At 37.1% G+C, this 19,676-nt stretch overlaps 1 protein-coding gene across 3 annotated transcripts in view; it reads left to right on the top strand.

The window, feature by feature from the left end:
- FAM83B (family with sequence similarity 83 member B) overlaps positions 1 to 18,096 on the top strand; it is a 55,793-nt gene extending 37,697 nt beyond the window's left edge. For 2 of the 3 annotated variants that reach the window (XM_072926455.1, XM_002195227.5), the window contains 2 exons: positions 6,527 to 6,651; positions 8,696 to 18,096. In XM_072926455.1, the coding sequence (XP_072782556.1) occupies positions 6,527 to 6,651; positions 8,696 to 11,048 (2,478 nt within the window). In that variant the 3' untranslated portion in view covers positions 11,049 to 18,096. The remainder of the gene's footprint in view (positions 1 to 6,526; positions 6,652 to 8,695) is intronic. The other variant, XR_012054885.1, reaches the window with a different exon arrangement.
- The last annotated feature ends 1,580 nt before the right edge of the window (positions 18,097 to 19,676 follow it).

A 19,676-nucleotide genomic window follows, 5' to 3' on the forward strand; every position in this document is an offset into this window, starting at 1 on the left:
CTTAACTTAGAATACTTTGGGTTTTATCAGAAAATAGAAAATATATGCTGAAGAGCTAAGCAATAATCCTGTTGTGTGCTGAGTTTCCAGTTTAGCTTGAAATAAAGCTGTTCAAATTAATGGTGTTCTCATCCATGGGCTACTCCTAGTGACTGTTGCTCTGAAAATAGCAGTTTACTACTCCTGCATATTAGCTCCTGTGCCTTTTTAGAGGATAAAAGGGGAATGCAGTGACTGAAAGAATAGCCAGTATTTTGAAGATGTTTTCTCCCTTTTCCTTTTTCACATCACTCAAGGTTCAGAAAAAAGATAAACATCTTCAACTTTTTGTACTCTTGGCTTCTGGCCTTGCCCTTCTATTCAGTGAAGGCAAGAAGAGAGCAGAGCTCTATGGGTCTATTTCTTTTCCTGAAGATGTAGCACCGGCAGCACTGGTCTTGTTATTGTCTGGCGTGATTTGGTTCAGTCTTGTTGGAGTATGGATGATGCTTCTTAGTCCTGACACTCATGATAAGTTTTCTGCAAAGCTTTTCAGACTCAACAGCTCTGTCTCTTTTTCTCTCCTTTTGAATCAGTAAAAAAACCGAGATGCAGTGATGAACAAAACTGGTTTTTTTTTAATTCACATTTACAACTAAGTTATCTTCTGTATGGAAAAGAAAGAGGATTTTGTTAATAAATCTTCATTAAATGTCTGTGCAGACAGTTTTTCTCATCTGTAGTTTGACTCCAGGGCATGTTTTCTTCTTTATTCAAACATATAACTGAAAAAATTGATGGACCATATATTCCATCATTCTTTTGTGAATTCCATATAGGAAACTATGAAATCAGGGGGTTACCAGGATTCATTCTAGTCTTTCCTGCAGCATCTTTTCATTTAGGTTGTTTCTTACTTAATATTCATTTTGACATCACATCTATAAGTGGAGCTCAATTAATTCCTTTCCTGTACTTTCCCATTTCTCTTTCCCAGTTTCATTAGTTTTCTGGCTGTACTACATTTGTCTTCAGTAATTAATTGTTTCTTTTTTTTTTTTTTTTTTTTGTTCCTCTACCTGAGCTTCTTTGATTAACTTTCTCACTGGTCTGACTTGCTTTGTCAGCAGTTCCTTTGCACAAAAAGATGGAAAGTTGTTACAGATTCAGACTTTTTTTTTCCAGGTGATTTTTCGGATGCTAATGGTAAATTTTTTCACTTTTTTTTTCTGCTACTGACAGGTATTTTATTTGATATGAGGTGAGACGGTGGAGGTTCTATGCTCTGGAGAAACCTCTTTTTTTACTCTTCTGCTAATGAAGAACCATTTTGCTACAGGAGGATATTGAAAGCAATTTGGCAGGACCTGTTTATTACCTGATAATGCTCTCAATATTTTTAATGAATTGCGGAAAAGGGAAAATTAAACCACTAATTGATTTTATTTTCCTTCTTTGAAATCTACTCCCAGGTATGCATGTTTAAATACACAATAGGAGCTGCTCTTAAGACCTGCTTGCAGCCTTGTTTTTCTCAGAAGTGTTACCAAAATCATCAGAAGTTCGCCAGTACTTCCACATCTAAGGCAAATTTAGTTATTGAATAGCCTCTCACAGCATGATGTTTTATCTGTGAGCGAATTCTGTGATAAGGACCAGACTCCAGTCATGTCTTGAGTAGTCATTAAGTCATATTCAAAGCCAGAATAGAAGCGAACTTGAAAACTACTTGGCAGTTTTACAGCACATATGTGGTCAATAGCTACTTTTTAAACTGACAATCTGCCACAAGTGGAATCATCCAGGGATCAGTTCTGGGTCCAATGCTGTTTAATATTCTCATAAGTGATCTGGATGAGAGGATCAAGTGCACCCTGACAAAGGTTGCTGGTGATACCAGACATAGTGAACAAGTGGGCACTTTGGAATGGAGAGCCACCCTGCAGGAGGACCTGGATTAGCTGTAAGAGTGGGCTAGCAATGCCCTTACGAATCTCAGCAAGCATGAGGGTAAAGTCTTGCACCTGGGAAAGCATAATCCAGGAATGCAGCACAGGCTGGGATATGACCACTGGGTTTCTGCCCATAACAAGCTCAGTGTCAGTGAGCAGTGTGCTGCTCCTGCAAGGAAACCAACAGCGTGCTGGGCTGCCTCAGCAAGGGCATCACCAGCAGAGATGAACAAGTCTTTGTGCCACTCTACTCAGCACTTGGAATAGTGTGTTCAGTTTTCACGTCCACTACTTTAAAAAATATGTAGTCTGATGAAGGTCCAGAGAACGGCCATAAAGATGATCCAATATGAAGCTGCCATATGAGGAAAGGCTCAGACAATTGAGTTTTTTCAGCTTTGAGAAGAGAAAGGGAGACTTTATCACTGAGGAACAATATGAGAAATTTGACTATTTTTCCTTTAAAACTGTTAGGCTAAATATTAGGTAGACATCCATTTTCTTCTTTGTACATATTCTTGACAGCAAGTACGGGGCAAGTAATGGAACACTGATAAAAGCAGGGCCTACAAATAAAAAGTGCTGAAATGAAATGTTTGAGACCAGTATACTCACTGTACCTATTATTATATTGGAGAGATTTTACTGAGGAAAATAAATGTGTAGTGTTAGATCATGGTTATGTGGCACTCTCTGGAATGAAAATGTAAAGAAAATGTATATAAAAGAGGTTAGAGCTTGTTTCTTTTTCATCACTGAGTGTCATTTAACTGGATAGCACTGATGGCTGTCATAAAACTGCAGCCACTGGATGTTTTAAATGTTCCTGAGTGTCCTGTAAACTCTTGGGCAAGAGAGAAGATCCATTCATAAATGAATGATTGCTTTCCCCACAATGATGCTGTGATGAGCACACTGCTGTTAGGAGAGTCCTATAGCCTGAGGATGAAACCTCAGGAGGGTGAATCCCAGCACTTCATACCAGATGGGGCTTGTAATTCAGTATGTGTATGTTTACTGCTTCTAATCCCAAGTGGAATGCATTGTTACATTTCATATATAGTTTGCGTGATTTGGGATTTTGGGTGGTTAATGAAAGTGTGCATTCCTGGCACCTTAATTAGAGGGTTTGGAGCTGGTGAAGAATGCTGGATGAACTGTGCAGGAAAAGGAAGTGTTATGTGAGAAAGCTAAGCATGATCTCTTGCACTTGTCACATTCCTGTCCGGTAATGGATGATCTACCAAGGGAGGAAAAGAGTTCCGAATCAGGGAATAGGGATGGAAAAGCTACATGAGGAAAAATACTGAAGAGAAGGTAAAAAAAAGGAGAACAGAGTGACTACAGTGATTACAATTCTTTTAAAAACCTCCCAGGAATTTAATGTAAATAATTTTATTCCTTTTTTACATATGCCTACTTAAAGTTATATTTCAACTTATGTGTACCTAAGGCAAAGCTTTTTTTTTTTTGTGTAGTATAGTAATTTGCAATACTGATCAGACATTATCTAAGTAACATTTAATGTGTTCAACTGACATGTCTTTAGGCCAACATTACTTGTTATGGGCACTTGAAAATGTATAATCTGCTCTCAAGTTACCTTTTTCAAATTATAATGACATAAATATGATTAAATATAATTAAATATGTCTGAAATACACATATAATTATGTGGTATATAGAACTGGGTAAAACAGTCATCAAAGTAAATGCAAATTTCATTACTAATTCACAAGATTTTATTAAAGTAAGGGGTTACTATTATGGTTATCTTTAGAATGGGTAAATTTCAGTATTTTCTTCTTTTCAGGAATTACTATTTCCATAGTATTTATCTTTCAAATAAAAGTTTTTAATATAATTAGTTAAAGCTTGAATAGCTGCTGGTAAAAAAAGTACTTTCTTCAGTAGGCTTGTTCAAAGTTCAATAAAATCACTTTGGAAAAGCACAAAAATTGATTTTCATCAAGAAGACGACTTCTAATTGGAATGCAGAAAACTTAAAAGACAGGACATTAGGTTGGCAAAAGTGATTAGCAATTAGAGATGCAGATTTGTGTTTATCTGGCATTCAGTAATGCAATTTGGGTTGTTATTAATTCTTTTGTAGCTCTTTCTGGAAGTAGACCTAAGTATCCACCTGTATTTTTGCCTTTAAAATTTTTACCTTTTAAAATTTTACAGCACTTCTAGATAATACTTCTTTTATTTGTCTAATTAAGAGATAAACTTTATGCTTTATATTTTCTAGACATGTTTTACATTTGCTAGCTCATGAACAAAAGTAATTCTTAAATGCTGTCTTTGTACATTTTAACTGAGTTGAATTTGTGTTCAAAGCTTGACAAAAATGCAAAGCAAAAACTCACCTAACAGTGAATGAAGTTTAAAGAACTTTGATAACTTGAGTTAAACCCTGTTTTTCCAACTCATCGGCTTTTAAGTGTAACTCTTGCTTCTGTGGTTTGATTTTTCATTTGATAAAAGTTTCAAAGTACCAACACTGAAATATACACTGATTTAATAAGCATGTATTATTTGAAAATGTGCTTTCATGTCATTGATATTTTCTCCTAATTTTTTAAATTTTCTGTTTGGAAAGATAAAGTTCATTGGATTATAGTAGATATTATCCTTAAAACTCCTACAGCTTTTATCTACCAGAAATTCATATGTTTTAGGCAAATGTAGAAGTGCTCCGATAGATAATGAAGGTTTATGTCACTGATTGCAAATTCAGTCATACTTTACAGACTGGAATTTTAAATGAATTTGTAAGTTTGAACATCTCTACCACTTCCTGAGGATGGGAAGTGAAGGAGATGCTGGTCTCTTCCCCCTGGTATCCAGTGACAGGATGCATGGGAATGGTTCAGCCCACCACAGGAGGTTTAGACTGGACATCAGGAAGCATTTCTTTATTGAGGGAGTTGTTAAACAGTGGAACAGGCTTCCTAGGGAAGTGATCAATGCCCCAAGCTCGTCAGTCCTTGAGAGGCATTTGGATAATGCCCTTGATAATTTGCTTTAACTTTTGGTCAGTCCTGAATTTGTCAGGTAGTCAGAGTAGATGATCACTGTACATCCTTTCCATCTGAAATAGTCCTATCCTATCCCATCCCAATCCCATCCCATCCCATCCCATCCCATCCCATCCCATCCCATCCCATCCCATCCCATCCCATCCCATCCCATCCCATCCCATCCCATCCTTTTCCATTTATTTAATCCTCCTGATTTTGGTGGAATTACGATGCACACAGTCTTTTTCCATTTGCTTCATGAACAGCCCTTCCACCTATAGCTGACCTTTACAGAGCACATCTGTGATCTGCAGCCTGCCCTTGTGGCAGTTCTGGTGTAATGTGACATTCCTGTCTGTTCACAGGTCTTATATTCCATGATTTCCATATGTACAGAGTATATAATAATTGTGCATATTCTTGGTTTTTACTGCCAATTCTAAATTATGGATTTTACTCCCACAGGAAAACTTAGGGTTGCTAGAAAAACTATTCCAAGGCTAGAAACTACAGTAAATATTGTGATCATTCACAGTTATATTCCAAGCTGCTTTTATGTCTCGTGAAGTATTTTGTGTTCCATAGTTACATAAAGTAGATGCTTTTAGGTTGGTTTGCATTGAATATAAATTTTAGCTTTTCTATAAGTAAGCAGCTTTTGTGTAACAATTTCTGTTAAATTTATCTTTTTTTCTACATCTCCATAAGAACTTTTTGAAAATTGTTATTAGTACAGTCTATAAGGTATAGTAACAACTTCCTTCAAATTTTCTATTTCTATGATCATAAAAACCCACATGACAGTAGAGAGAGAAAAATTAGAAGATGCTGACTTAGCTGAATCAGTTCATCAGTAGTCTGGGAAAAAAAAATTCGCATTTTTAGATCCGGCGTGGAAAATTTCCCAAGTGCCATTTACTGAGTTTGCATGAATAAAGCATAAATCTTAATAGAATTCAAAATTAGCTTCTGCATTGAGTTTGTGCTACCTCTGCCCGTTGTGTTAGTGTCCCTGAACTTAAAAATATGATTGATCTCATGGTGCAAAGCTGATAGATGAATTTTATTGGTGGTAAATCTGCAAGGGATTCTAGCACTAAGTGGTATCATTTGGTGGATGATCTCAGAGTAGGATGTATGTATTTGTAGATTTGTTCAATTAAAATAAAAGTGATCCTGGCTCTTTTAAGTGTTCTCTATGATTAGCTGAAATACTTGGAAATCATATAAACATGTATCAGCTGATGGAAAGAATTTTTTTTGCAGTACAAAACCACCTTCCCTTGTTGAAGATATCTTCTGCCAGAACCTCTTTTTGGAAGTTTTGGCTATGGAAAAGTGTAATTTCATTTTCTGAGGCCTAGGGAATCTCATCAATCTTGAAGACAAAACAGTAACTGGCCATTTTGGGTCCCTGGCAATAAGTTTGGTCAGCATTTCATTCCCTGCAGAATTTATTAATATGCAATAATTTAACTTTTCTCCTACTGTTCTGCTGAATTTTAGCTCCTTGAATGTTAAACATGGACTATAATAGGCAAAGTAAAATGTTTTGATTGTCTCTTTCAGAATATGAGAGTGCGGACAGTGAAAGGACAAGATTACTATTCTAAAACAGGAGCAAAATTCCATGGAAAAATGGAACAAAAATTTATTCTTGTTGACTGTAAGAAAGTCATGTATGGTTCTTACAGGTAAGATCAATCACCGAAGTGTCTGTAGCAAACCTGTCATCTCAGTACTGTTGGTATAGTAAATTTTGAGGTTTTGTATTTGTGAAAATTCTTCTAGGGAATCACATGGGTAAATTTGATTATGTTTTCTGTAATTTAACAAGTTTTCATAGATACTTATTGCTAACTAGCCTAAGAGATCCTCTGTTCATTTTTCACAAATAAGAAATAAAGGATATAGGTTTTGCTACAGCTGAAGAAAAAAATCCTGATTTGTCTTTTGTTATCTGAATTATTCTTGTTTAACATTCACTCCAGAGAAGTGAGTGTCAAAATTTTTTCATAAGATAGTTCCTCCATGTAATAATCTTCTAAAGCTAACATTAGAGACTGCTTCTGTGGCTCTCTAGTATATGATGGTCAAATTAAAAATTGCCCATGTCTCCCTCTCTGTGTTTGGCTAAGTTTCTGTATTCTGTTTTCCTTTTATTTCCAGTGTATGTGAGCAAAACAGGCTGGAAGAGCCTTGCAGAGCTGGAAAAACCCTAAGTTAAAGCAGAGACAATCTTAACTCACACATTATTAAATATTTTCCTTCTTTTCATGCTACACTTTTCTCTTTTGCCCACGTGAGTTAGTTTCTGCCAGCTTAGTGCCTGGGTGCCATATCCACAGCCACTGTCTTTCATAGATTTCCACCACTGTAAGCTTTTGGAAATCTGACCTTTTATTTCCTCCAAGACTCAGCCAGCCCCAAATTCAGACTGACATGTATAAATGGTAGTGAGGTAAGTGATAAGTTCATAAATTACTGTGGATAAGAGACTGCAGGGAGAGTCTGCATGCTTTGACATCTACGCACAGTGTCATAGTCTGTGAGAATGGGATAGGTTTTCTCATTCCAATTTGAAAAACAGCACTACTTGAACACCTTGCACCACAGGGGCTGGAATCATCAATTTCTGTAGAAATTAGACCTTCTTGGTAAAAGAATCTAGTGATTTGTAACAGGATAAACAAGTCTTTCAGAACTCTGTCACTGAGCTCAATTTAAAGTTCAGCGTTTTTTTTCAAATATTATATGTTAATTATGAGAAGTAATGGGTAAAAAACTTATGCAGCATGATTTTATTTAATCTCGATACACTATAACTTCCTGAAAAATACAAAAATGGCAAAAAAACCCCTTAATCAGTAAGCGTTTTATGAACAAAACTAACCTATTTTCTAATATCTAGAAGAAAAATGCAAATAAATAAATTCTTTATTTTTTCCTTTTTTGAAATAGGATTTCAAAACAAATCTTTTCTTTGTTGTAACCTTTAAATTGTATGTTTTTCGCTCCATGATATTAGTCTTGTTGCATCATACTTAATATGGATGTTAATATATTTTATCTCATTTTGTAGCTGTAAATTGATTGCAGCTACTTAGCTTTGAGCATGTGTTCAGCCTTTCACAGCAGAAAAGAGAAAAAGTATTGTCAAAGTATTATCATTGCAATGAAAAGAAATTTTCATATCCAATGAAGTGTACATATTAGAAAATGTGAACTTTTTTTCAATTTCTGAGATGCATCTTTTTGAAAATGTTTAGAATGAAGTACATTCAAAATTGCTGAAACACTCCTGCATGTTACTTCAAATTTATTTTTTTCACAACATAATCACACAGTAACATTCTCTGACTGAAGAGTTAATACAGTGGGTATAGGTTAGTCCTGCTATAGACTTTGTAGAAGTGATTTTTTTTTTCCCATTAGGTATTTGTACTTTACTGTTCTACATTTGTGAATCCTGTTTTAGAATACTTTTATGAGAGCAGTTATAACGGTAGTTATCGACTCATTCCTGCTCCCATTGAAATAAGTGGAAAATCTTCATCTGAATTTAACTGGTCTTAGATTAGACCTTCTGAATCCAAATTACATGAATCATGCTGTCAACTTATTTAGAAGGTACTTTTACAAACCCAAGGTTTGTGTAAAAGCTTTCTTCTCAAGAAAGACTGGTGTAATACTTTAGCTTAAAAGAACAGTATCTAATGGTTCTTTTTCTTCTTTCAGCTTTATGTGGTCATTTGAAAAAACCAACCTCAGCATGGTTCAACTTATCACAGGACAGCTTGTTGAATCCTTTGATGAAGAGTTCAGGACACTGTATGCCCGTTCTTCTGTTCCCAGCTCGTTTGCCCCAGAATTAGTGCGGGTAAACAGTCGCAAGACACTCTGGGATAATGATACGTACCAACATTCAGTGTCTTCCTTGGCTTCAGTTTCTAGCCAAAGAAACCTTTTTGGTAGGCAAGACAATGTTCTCAAGATAGATCCTGTTTGGAAATCTCGTGGAAGATATGCAGTAAATGAAATAGATAAATATGGCTTGAGAAATCAAGCCTATAATAAGCAACCATTTAATCCAGCTTTTAATGTTCAAAATCCAATCCAGCAGTATCAACCTAGTGAAAAAAATGAGCACTGGAAGAGACATAGTTATGCTGGAGAGAAGCCAGAAAGGACACCTTACCTATTGCTCAACAGAGCTATTAACAGAGCAAACAATCTACCAAATACTTGGAAAATGCCATCTGATAGCCTTAGTATTGTGTCATCATTACGAGGAGGATATGCAAATAACTACAATATTCCCCAGCAAAGTTTTGCTGATCAGTTCTCACGACCAAAGGTAAATCTTGCGGAGAGAAATTCAATTGTACGGAGGTCTTTTAATGGGACAGATAATCATATCCGCCACCTGCAGCAGAGGATGCCAACCCTTGAGCACACCACAAAATCATTCCTACGTAACTGGCGAATAAAGTCCTATTTGAATGACCAGTCAGATTATCCAGTAGAATCAAATGGGTCGGCCTTGGGTGACAGATATGATAGCTATGACACAGCTGAAAATATGAAAGCTCATGCACTGTACTCTCATTCTCGCTTGCGATCGTCACTGGTGTTTCAGCCAACTTTACCTGAACAGCAGGAAGTAAGCAGCTGTGCAAGTTCTTCAAATTCAACTATAATTGGGTCAGAGGGAAGTGCAACACCCAAAGGGACATCTAACCATGCTCTGAGTGTAGAAGATGGAACGGATAATAATTTAGAGGAGCTTGGCACAAACTCTCCTCTTAAATCAGATGCACCAACAGGCCACAGAATTCAGATTGCAGACAACACAAAACCTAGTGTAAATTCAAATGCAGCTGGTGACTCGTCATATTTGTACACAACACTGCGTACAGACAAACATGCAGATAATTTGAAGAACCTTCAAAATGAAAATATGCTCAAAAGGAGAAGTTTTCCTATGTTTAATTCCAAGTCCATATTGGATCCTGGTACCAACAAACATGCATCCAATTATGTTTACAGCACATTGACTAGGCACAGACTTAAGCAGCCAGTTAGTCCAAAACTTCCAGAAGAGATGCTGAAGAGTGCTAAAAGTTTGCATAGTGTGACCAACCACTCACCACAGGAGGAGAAGGACGTGAAAGGAGATCTGAAGAACCCGGCTGCTAGCAAGGCAATCTCCATGGCAGCTCTCACTGAAGCTAGCAGGGAGGAGTCTAGTAAGGATTGCACATCAAAGAAAGAAAGTAAGAATTCCCCAAGTTTTCTGAAGAAAGGATCCCAGAAACTACGGTCACTTCTTAATCTCACACCAGACAAGAAGGAAAACTTGTCAAAAAACAAAGGTCCTGCCTTTTACAGAATGTGTAGTAGTTCTGATACATTGGTTTCTGAAGATGAGAATCAAAAACCAAAGATTTCTGAAAATAAGACAGATTCTTCCCCAAGGAGAAAAAGAAATTCATCATCAAATTCTCAAGGTAGTTTGAACAGAAGTAAAGAAGATGTCACCGGGAGTCCAACAAAGTCTCCGAAGTCTCCGAAGTCACCGAAATCTCCAAAACCTCCATCTGATGAGAGCAATAAAAAGTGTCCTCTCTTGTGCCCCCTTGAAAGTAAATTCATAGAAACTGCAGGAGATCCATCTACTCCAAGATTTAATACAGAACAGATTCAATATCAAGATGCAAAGGAAATCTCCACAAATGCTACTTCTGAAAGTGCTCCTGTTTCTGCTCTCCAAAGAGCAAGTTCAATGACACCACAGCTGCCAAGCTCAAAGCACCAGGAACAGCTGAGGTCTCGTTTGAGTGAAAGGCGTGTTTATAGTCGCTTTGAGCCATTCTGTAAGATGGAAAATGCCAGCCAACCTGCAGGAAATGCAGCCAACAGCAGTTCACATCTCTCAGATATCAAAAGCAAGGCGTTAGGGAATAATTATGGCAGGAATAATCATATGGTCAGCTACAACTCAACTGCCTACCACCCTTTACAGCCTAATGAAAACAAGCTGAGAGGATTTATGCAAAAGTTTGGGAACTTCCTACACAAAAACAAGTAATGTTATCATTTTGTTGATCATATTGAAATACAGCAAGACTGGCAAAGCTGGACATAATCTTAACTGGACAAAGACTTGTGGCTAACTTTTGTAGAGTTACTTGGATTTTGTCTTGGGTCTAGGACATTGGAACGAATGTACATATTTTTAAAAATAATTATTCTAGAATTGTTATACTTAAATCTTCACAGAAATTCTCTGTCCAGAAGATGTCTCAAGGAAGTTGTTTATATATGGTGTTGATATTGTAAGATTAATTTTATACATTTTCCTTGTGAAGAAAATACATTCTAGTGTATTTTAAGATTAATAAACATGGGGTAAATAAGATGGGGGATGTTTTTAAACTTCAGATAATACTGTCTCCAAAGATTTGCTCTTCAAAACTAGCATAGCACTAGGAATAGTAAATCATATTTTTTCAGCATTTATGTACACTTTGAAATGATAAACACAAATGTTAATGCATTGCATGTTACTTATTTTTAAATTTTGGAATCTTCTTTTAGGTTTCATCTTGTTAATAATTTACCCCCTAGCATCTATTGAACTGTTTGGGCAGTAGATGGATGTCTTACTTTATTGAATTTTCTGTGTAATATGATATTTTTCTGAAGTATTTGGCATACAGATTTGAAAGTGACCTTAATCTGAGTTTTCACTGACTTGTTTACATGGTTAAACTAGTGTGAATGTAGAATGAACATTAAAAAAAACTATTTATAGAAAAGGTGCCTTGAACATAACCTACAATTAGTTTAAATTTCAATGGGTTAATTACATTTGTACAGCATGCCAGTATTCTGTAATGTCTTTGTTAGAAAAGCTTTTTTATTACATTTTTCTTTTTGGTGTTTAAAAAGAAAATTTCTGCGGACCTCCATTTCTCAGGTAAGTTTTTGTTTCACATGCAACAGTCTGTTTTAAGTGTTGCCAGATATTTTTGCAACTGTGGCATTTAAGTGTGGCCAGGTATTTTGTTGCTTTAATGGCCTTAAGTCAGGATGACTATTACAAGCTCTCAAGGAATTAGGCAGCTAAAAGTGAGATTTGTAAAAATCACCACATCAAACGACAAGGCACCTTTCCTAAGACAAAGAAAGTATCAGTGAAGGGTGGTAGTAGAAAGTGTTAAACTTCAGTGAAGGGATTGAGGCACCTAACTGCAGTCTGTAAGGGACAGGTTTGGTTTATCTGAGCCTCTGTATCATAAAAAATTTCTCAATAATAGGTGACTACAGGTTAGTGCTTACAAAAACAGAGGTGTGGTGATGTGTTTGGGCAGCAGCATGGCATCCACTTCTCATCTGCAGTGTGCAGCCGGAACATTCAACTGGCTCGCCCTGTCCTGGGTGTGAAATTTGTGTCTTAGAAGGACTCCATAACCATTTAGCTGTAAGATATTTGTGACAGTTTTGTTTGAAAATTCAGATTTTTTTGAAATTTCACTGCTGAAAACTTAGAATTCTTACACAGATCTTTGTGTTTCAGGAGAGAGTTTTAGGAGAAAACTTCAGTTTTAGATCTGAAAGGTCCCACAATGTTCTATGGAGGAGTCCACCATGAAGGTCTTGGTATCATTCTTTAGAAAGAAACACTAAAAAGGCAAAAATGCACCATTTGAAGTCAATTTGTCTTATCTGCCTGCGACCCTGGGAACGGATTTTAAATGGAAATCTACTTCTTACTGATTACCTGTTTGGGTTCCCATGAAGTCACCATAGTTATGTCAGTGACTTCAATGAAGCAGTGTCAGCTTTTTATTCAAGCTGTTAGGCTCCTTTATTAGGGCTCATGCATCATAGCAGTGTTCCATTGTGGGGATGCTAATTATTTATATGACTGACAAAGACTTGCATCTTAATCCTCTGCTGAAAGTTTAGATCTCTTCATTGCTTGTAATCACAAAAGATTTTATAAATTCCTTGGTGACCACTTTGTTCATTCCTTGACGAAATGCCATAGTTAAGTATTTTTCCCAAACAAACATTTATGTTTAAATATTCTGTCCCAACAGAGGCAACATGTTCAGACCCAGGGTAAGGAGTGTCTTAGTTCTCAAGGCGTGTTTCCAACATAGGCACAATGTACTTCCACAGATATGCAGACAACAGCATTACCAACTGTACTTTTTAAAACACTTTTTTAGCCAGTTGGAAATTTGTTCAGGATAGTACCTGAACTGAAGTGCAGTTGGTGCTAAAAATGATTGGGATCATTTTAGGAAGATCTTTAGTTTTCCTTTGTACTCTAGTGACATATGCTTGTAGGTAGAGCTATATCTGGGAAGGAAATGAGAGAAGGAGAACAAGGGTCTTGGGGCAAATTTAGAAGAGCAATTGCTTTCCATATTGTAATAAGCTTTGGGAAATCTACACTCATGAAATTTAGAAATATTTACTGTATTTTTCAAAGTAGATTGCTAATTATAGAGTCCTTATAAGGCAGATATTTTAATTAACCAAATCACCTGTGTTTGTAGGTATATACTGCTGGTTTTTACCTGCACAGAAGATTAAGATCCTTCAGTGGAGCCTGCTCATAGACTTGATCATGAAAAAAAAAAAAAAAAATCTCTGTAGAAATAGCATTTTTTTTTTCATTTTCAACTCTTTTCTAAGAGTTCTTACATAGGAATGGTCTGTGCCAAGGCTTGATCCGAGGTTAATTAAAATGAATTCCATGGACCTCAGGGGAAGTAGGATCAGACTCTTAATGTACTGACATCACTATTTTTGGAACATAACAAGACCCAGTGCTGCTTGGGGAGGATAAGGCTCTGCTTGACACTATGGGAAGAGCAGCTTAATGCCCAGCCTGCAGCTACAGCTTTGAAGGTTGGGAAGCACATTGTCCACAGGAGCAAGTGTTCATTTGTTCTCTCCAGAACCTGTGGTAGTGGCAAAATGCTCACTCAGTACTGTCTAATGTACTCATATCTGATGTGATTGCCTCATGTCTCCACAGGAGCCCAGTTGTCCATAAAATAAAAAGGAAAATATAGGGGGCAAAAAAATCCTTATATCAGCAGAGAAAAAGGATGTGCAGTTTTCTGGAGGAAAAAGTTGGAATTTGTCTTTTTGAACTTCTTTTTTTCCCAAAGCTGTTGTTGGTGTATCTACCTTTCCAAAGAGATGCAGTTCATTCAGTGTCCTAAATGTGCATTGCATGTTACAGGTTTTACAATGTACACACACCCAATGCACTCCCAGTTTTGTAAGGCTGTGAAGTAATAGCTGTTGCCATGCATGACAGTTGTTTGGCCACATGGCTTGGGAGTTGTGAAATCCATAAGAAATGTCACGTCATTCCTACATTAAATAAAGCTCCATTAGCACTGTCACACATCTCTGAGAAAGCTGGTCAGAGTTAAGCTGTCCTGAGGGTGCTGAGCTCCCTCAGGAGCACTGTTGGGAGCAGAGGGCAGTGCAGCTGGAAGATGCAGGCTCCTCATACAGTGCTTGTTCAATTTGTGTCATAAATAAACTACCCCTACATACAGTCATTATATGCAGTGAATAAATTGCTTCATTTCTTCAGCCCTGTAATAAACAGCTTTTGCTACCTCCCAGACTGCAAAATTGTTGGTTGTTCTCTTATTAATGACCTTGCAGTGCCCTCTTTATTCATGCTAACAAACACAAACTAGATGTGAAGAAAGATTATACATCAAGAAAAAGTGAGTTTCCAGCTGTCTAATAAATGAGAATAGTAGTATTTGTGACAAACCTTGAGAAAAACAATAACCTTATCAGGCATTAGGTGTTTGTGCATAGGTGAAAAATTACTATTCAAAGACAACAACTGTTTGATCATTTTTCAGCTTTCTGAAATGTATTAAAACATGTTGTTGTTTATAAGACATCATAAAAGATACCAAAATTTGTTGCAGGACAGTGTATAAATAAAATTTAAATTTACTTTACTAAGCTGTATGATAACTACATTTTTTTTTCATTTGTAGAATTATGTGGGGGAAGCTGTGCAATCAACAAGTAGCTTTGCAGCTCTGTAATGCAGAGAGATCAGTAGGGTTACCATGGTACTTAGTGTAATTTATTCCCCATATCAATGTTGTATTGCACAGTACAGTACTTAGGGGTGTTTTAGTTTGTTTTCATTTAAGTCAGGAGAGTCAGAGCAACATAAAGCTGCAGTAGTTCATGGGTAATTGAAGCACGTTCCTCCAATTTTGCCTTCACTTGCACAAGTACGTATTCCATTAGCACCCCAGTGACAAGAGAAGAGACTGCAATGCTCAAAAGACTGTCTTGCCATTTCATCCCTTATTTCAGAGAGGTGCTTACAGATAGATGTCTGGGTACCTCTATACGGGGTCTGAAATCTTTCATGATTTTCAGCTCTAAGAGTTACAGTTAGGTTTACAGTTTTCACATTTCACATGATGCTAAACATGTTGCATGTTCTGAGAATGCTGTTCTGTACTTGTAAACAGGATGGAAGAAAATATTTGCTCTTGGAGAGCTCAGAACAGGGTTCCTTTGCTGTTAAGCAAAGCTGGTAGTTCTGAGTTTGGTTTTGTGATGTTGACTAATTAAGTCATAAAACTTGTGCTGCAGACCCTCTGCCAGCTCTCTTGCTTTTCTCTGGACATATTCCGGCACCTCAATGTCCTTCCTGTAGTGGGGGGCCCAGAAATGAACACAGTGTTCAAAGTGTGGCCTCACCAGTGCCAAGCACAGGGGGACAGTCACTGTTCTGGTCTTGCTGGGCTGCACGTTGCTGATCCAATATCCCTGTCCAGATCCCTCTGCAGAGCCTTCCTACTCTCAGCACATCAACATTCCCGGTTACTTGGTGTCATCTGCAAACTGACTGAGGGTCCATGTGATCTCCTCATGCTGATCATCAGTAAAGGTACTAAGCAGGACTGGCCCCAACACTGAGCCCTTGGGAACACCATTTTGCTGCTGCCAATGGGAATTGATTCCATCCACCGACAGACAGTTTTGTACCTAGTGAATAGTGCACCCATCCAAGCCATGAGCATCCAGTTCCTCCAGGAGAATGCTGTGGGAAATGGTGACCCTGGCACCCAGATCAGAGTGGACAGGCCTGTAGTTTCCTGCATCCTCCGTGGGTCCTTGTAGATTGACATCACATTTGGCAACTTTCTGTCACCTGGGATCTTCCCAGTAAAGCAGGACAGCTGGTAAATGAATGGGATCAGTGAGCACTTTTGCCAGCTCCCTCAGTACCCATGGGTAGATGCCATCCAGCCCCATAGATGTGTTTGTTTAAGGCGTGTATCAGGTATCTCACCGTATGGGGGTTTCATTCTCCTCCTCATCCCTGTCTTCCAACTCGGGGCTGGCACCCAGAGAACAGCCGCTCTTACTAGTAAAGTAAGATTTTAATGCAAAGAAGGCATTAAATACCTCAGTGTTTTCTTCATCCTTTGTGACTATGTTTCCCCCACATCCAAGAAAGGATGGAGATTCTCCTCAACATTCCCATTGCTGATGTGTTTATAGAAGGCTTTTTCATTGTCTTTTCTGGCAGTGGCCAGGTTAAATTCCAGATGGGCTTTGGTCCTAATTTTCTCCCTGCAAAACCTCACAATATCCTTGTGGTTGTCCTGAGTTGCCTGTCCCTTCTTCCAAAAGACATAAACTTTTTTTTTTCATATATAACTTTGATTTTTTCAAATATCTTTGTGTATTTTTGGAGAAGAATCTGGTTTGCTAAAAATTACTTGGCATCCCTTCAGAAGAAGCTTCTGTGACGGCTATGCATCTTTCTTTCACCATATGTGTTAAAATATCTAAAAATTCAATGGTTAAGTGCAAAAGATAGTTGGAGGGAAAACCAGTAATTTCTTGGGCCACAATATGTGCTTATTTTGATAGTGTTGCTTCCATATGTAAATACAGCTGGGAGAAAAATTTCTTCTTTTCTTTCCAGAACACAGAGAATTTATGCCAGTTGAAGTAGAAATATTTGAAAGACTGAGCACCAGTGACAATATTTATTGTGTTTGAGAAATGAATGCAACTAATCAATTAGCATTCAAACACTGGGCTCCTACGTGTCTATTGTATGTCTGTTCTTTTCTCATTTAGCAAAATTCAGACTGGTCATATACAGCTTCCCAAGCTTTTGAATGTTACTCTGAAGAACTATTCCAATGAGGCATTAAAAACATGCTTAGATTTTTAAATTAGGCCATCCCAGGATAAAGCATATCATACATACATGTTTTGTTAGATTTTAGTATTAAAACTCTCAGTGCAATCCTTACCTAGTGGGTAATTGTTGTGGGTAATTGCGGACTATGTACTTGCATTGTTTTGTTTGAGTCATGTCTGATTTTGACCCATGGCATCACCACATTAAGACATCATGTCTGATATGTTTCTTTCAAATATCACATGTGCTGGTGTGAAAATATTCTGATCTCAGAGTTTTGATCAATCTTCTTTAAAATGGACTATATGGATCTGTGATGTTCCGTAAGATTTCAGAAGAGGATGTGAATTTAAATTACTAGAAAGACAAAGGGACAAAACTAAAAAGCCTTTTCAGGTATCTTCACACACAGCAAAGGAAACAAGTAAAATCAGAAGATGAAATCACAAATGAATATTCATGATGTTTTACCAGTTGAACATTTTACCAGTTGAAAATGAAAGCTAGTGCACCAGCATGGCAGGAAACATAATAATCAGTTACTGTTTGATTTAAAAAAAAGCTGAGACACTAATCTAGATGATGCAAAAGAAGCATGAGGTATACTACAAATACACAAGACCCAGAATGGATTTTCCTGCGTAATTTTGTGGGGTGGGGAGTGTGGGAAAGGAATATCCATCAAGTTGGTTTCAATACTGACAGATTTAAAAGGCTGTGCTTGTTTCATTTAAAACTACTTGGTATGTAAATCCTTTTTTCTGAAGATGGCATTCCTGGGTTACATAGCAGCTATGTTATGGATATACTGTTTATGTACAAATACAAACCAAAATATGCCTTGAAATAATTTATTACCTTTATTTTTTACCAAATAAAATGTTTCTTTTAAAGCTCAGCTAATTTCTGTGTTTGTTTTTTCACTGGCTCATACTGTTACTAACAATTCTCATTTCAAAATTTTAAACATTTAAAAAAAATGCTGACATCAGAAATGTTGAGTGAAATGTTAAAAAATTGAGGTCTCAAAGCTGTTTTGTGCTAGCATGGCTGTTTGCAGAACTGTTGTACCTTCTATGTGACCAAGAGCTCACACAAACCACAGAGAAAGGACCAAAGCAAACGTCACTAAAATAAAATAACTGGAATAAAATATTGGTATAATACAATGAAAGTAAGTGGGATCAAAAATGTAGGGGGTAAGGTCCACAGTGTTAGTATCCCATGTTTGCTTTCAGAGTCATGTATCACTTCTTTGCTGAAATATTTTGGGTTTGTTTGCCTTCCTGTTAGTTCTGCCTTGCTAGTAATGTCAGGTTCAATAGAGTTTTCTTTTTCCTCCTGTCTCCGCCTGAATTTCCTCTCCCCTATTTAAATGAAACATCCTTCAGAAAATCTGTTTGCCTATCCTTTGCATTGTACTGGCTACTGAAAAAATTATTCTCATCACATGGTTTGTGAGAATTAACTTCTGACAACTCCATGCATGAGAAATTGATGTTGAATCCTGAATATTTGCTTAGTGCCTGTGAAAAACCAGTAGAAAACATAATAGCCTTTCTGAATAGCTTATGGTTTATATTTAGACTTAATGGAGGAAGGAAATGAAGAGAAAGAGGACGTTTGTGCTTTTTCAGTTAGAAAAGGTTATATTTAATATTGATTTACCACATATGGAGACTGATGGTTGGGGTTATTGGCGTGGTGTCTGCAGGCACCCATGCCCATACCTATATGCGTAATACTGTGCCTCCTCCTGTGCAGGAACTTCTACTTACATTGTAATTTAAGTAAAGCTCATCATGGTTCATTGAGTTCAAGTCTTTTCCCAGTTCCCACACACAGAAGGCATTATAATTACTGCTGTGTCTCCTTTGCTTTGTGTTTTCCTTACTTAGGACAAATGTAAACTTACCCTGCTAGCAACTCTGTGTGCATCATTCTGAAATGTATGATCACTACGTAAATATATAAAAACCAAAACTCTTTTCATTTTTGGGACATATCAATTGGATTGAGAAGGAAGGTATGCATATATCCTAATAAGGACAAGACCGATGAATATATGAGTAGGGGATTTCTGGCAGGAAAGTACTTGCATGCTAGTTATAACTGAAAGTTAAAATGTGAGAAAACTTTTTTTGTCAAAACTTTTTTGAAAACAAGACTATTTAGAGTTTTGGCAGAATTACTTTATTATCCAAGAATTCCTCATAGCTGAGTAAGAGCTGTCATCCCCTTCTGGCATATGGGAATCCCAAGGCTTCACTGCTCCTGCACGCCAGGGTAGCTGTGGGTACAGACATGGATATCTCCTTGTTATACTTCCATTTGGTTCCAGTGCCTTGAATTTACCAATAATATACTTGGAGACTCCATTTCCAGGTGTGCAAAATGGGTCTCGTTTAGCACAAGCACATTCCAAACTAAAATCTTGCTAAAATCTGTATCCATAGGTTGGACTCAATTTATCTCAGA

Source organism: Taeniopygia guttata, chromosome 3 (assembly GCF_048771995.1).
Source record: "Taeniopygia guttata chromosome 3, bTaeGut7.mat, whole genome shotgun sequence".
In the NCBI taxonomy this organism is placed as follows: Eukaryota; Metazoa; Chordata; class Aves; order Passeriformes; family Estrildidae; genus Taeniopygia; species Taeniopygia guttata.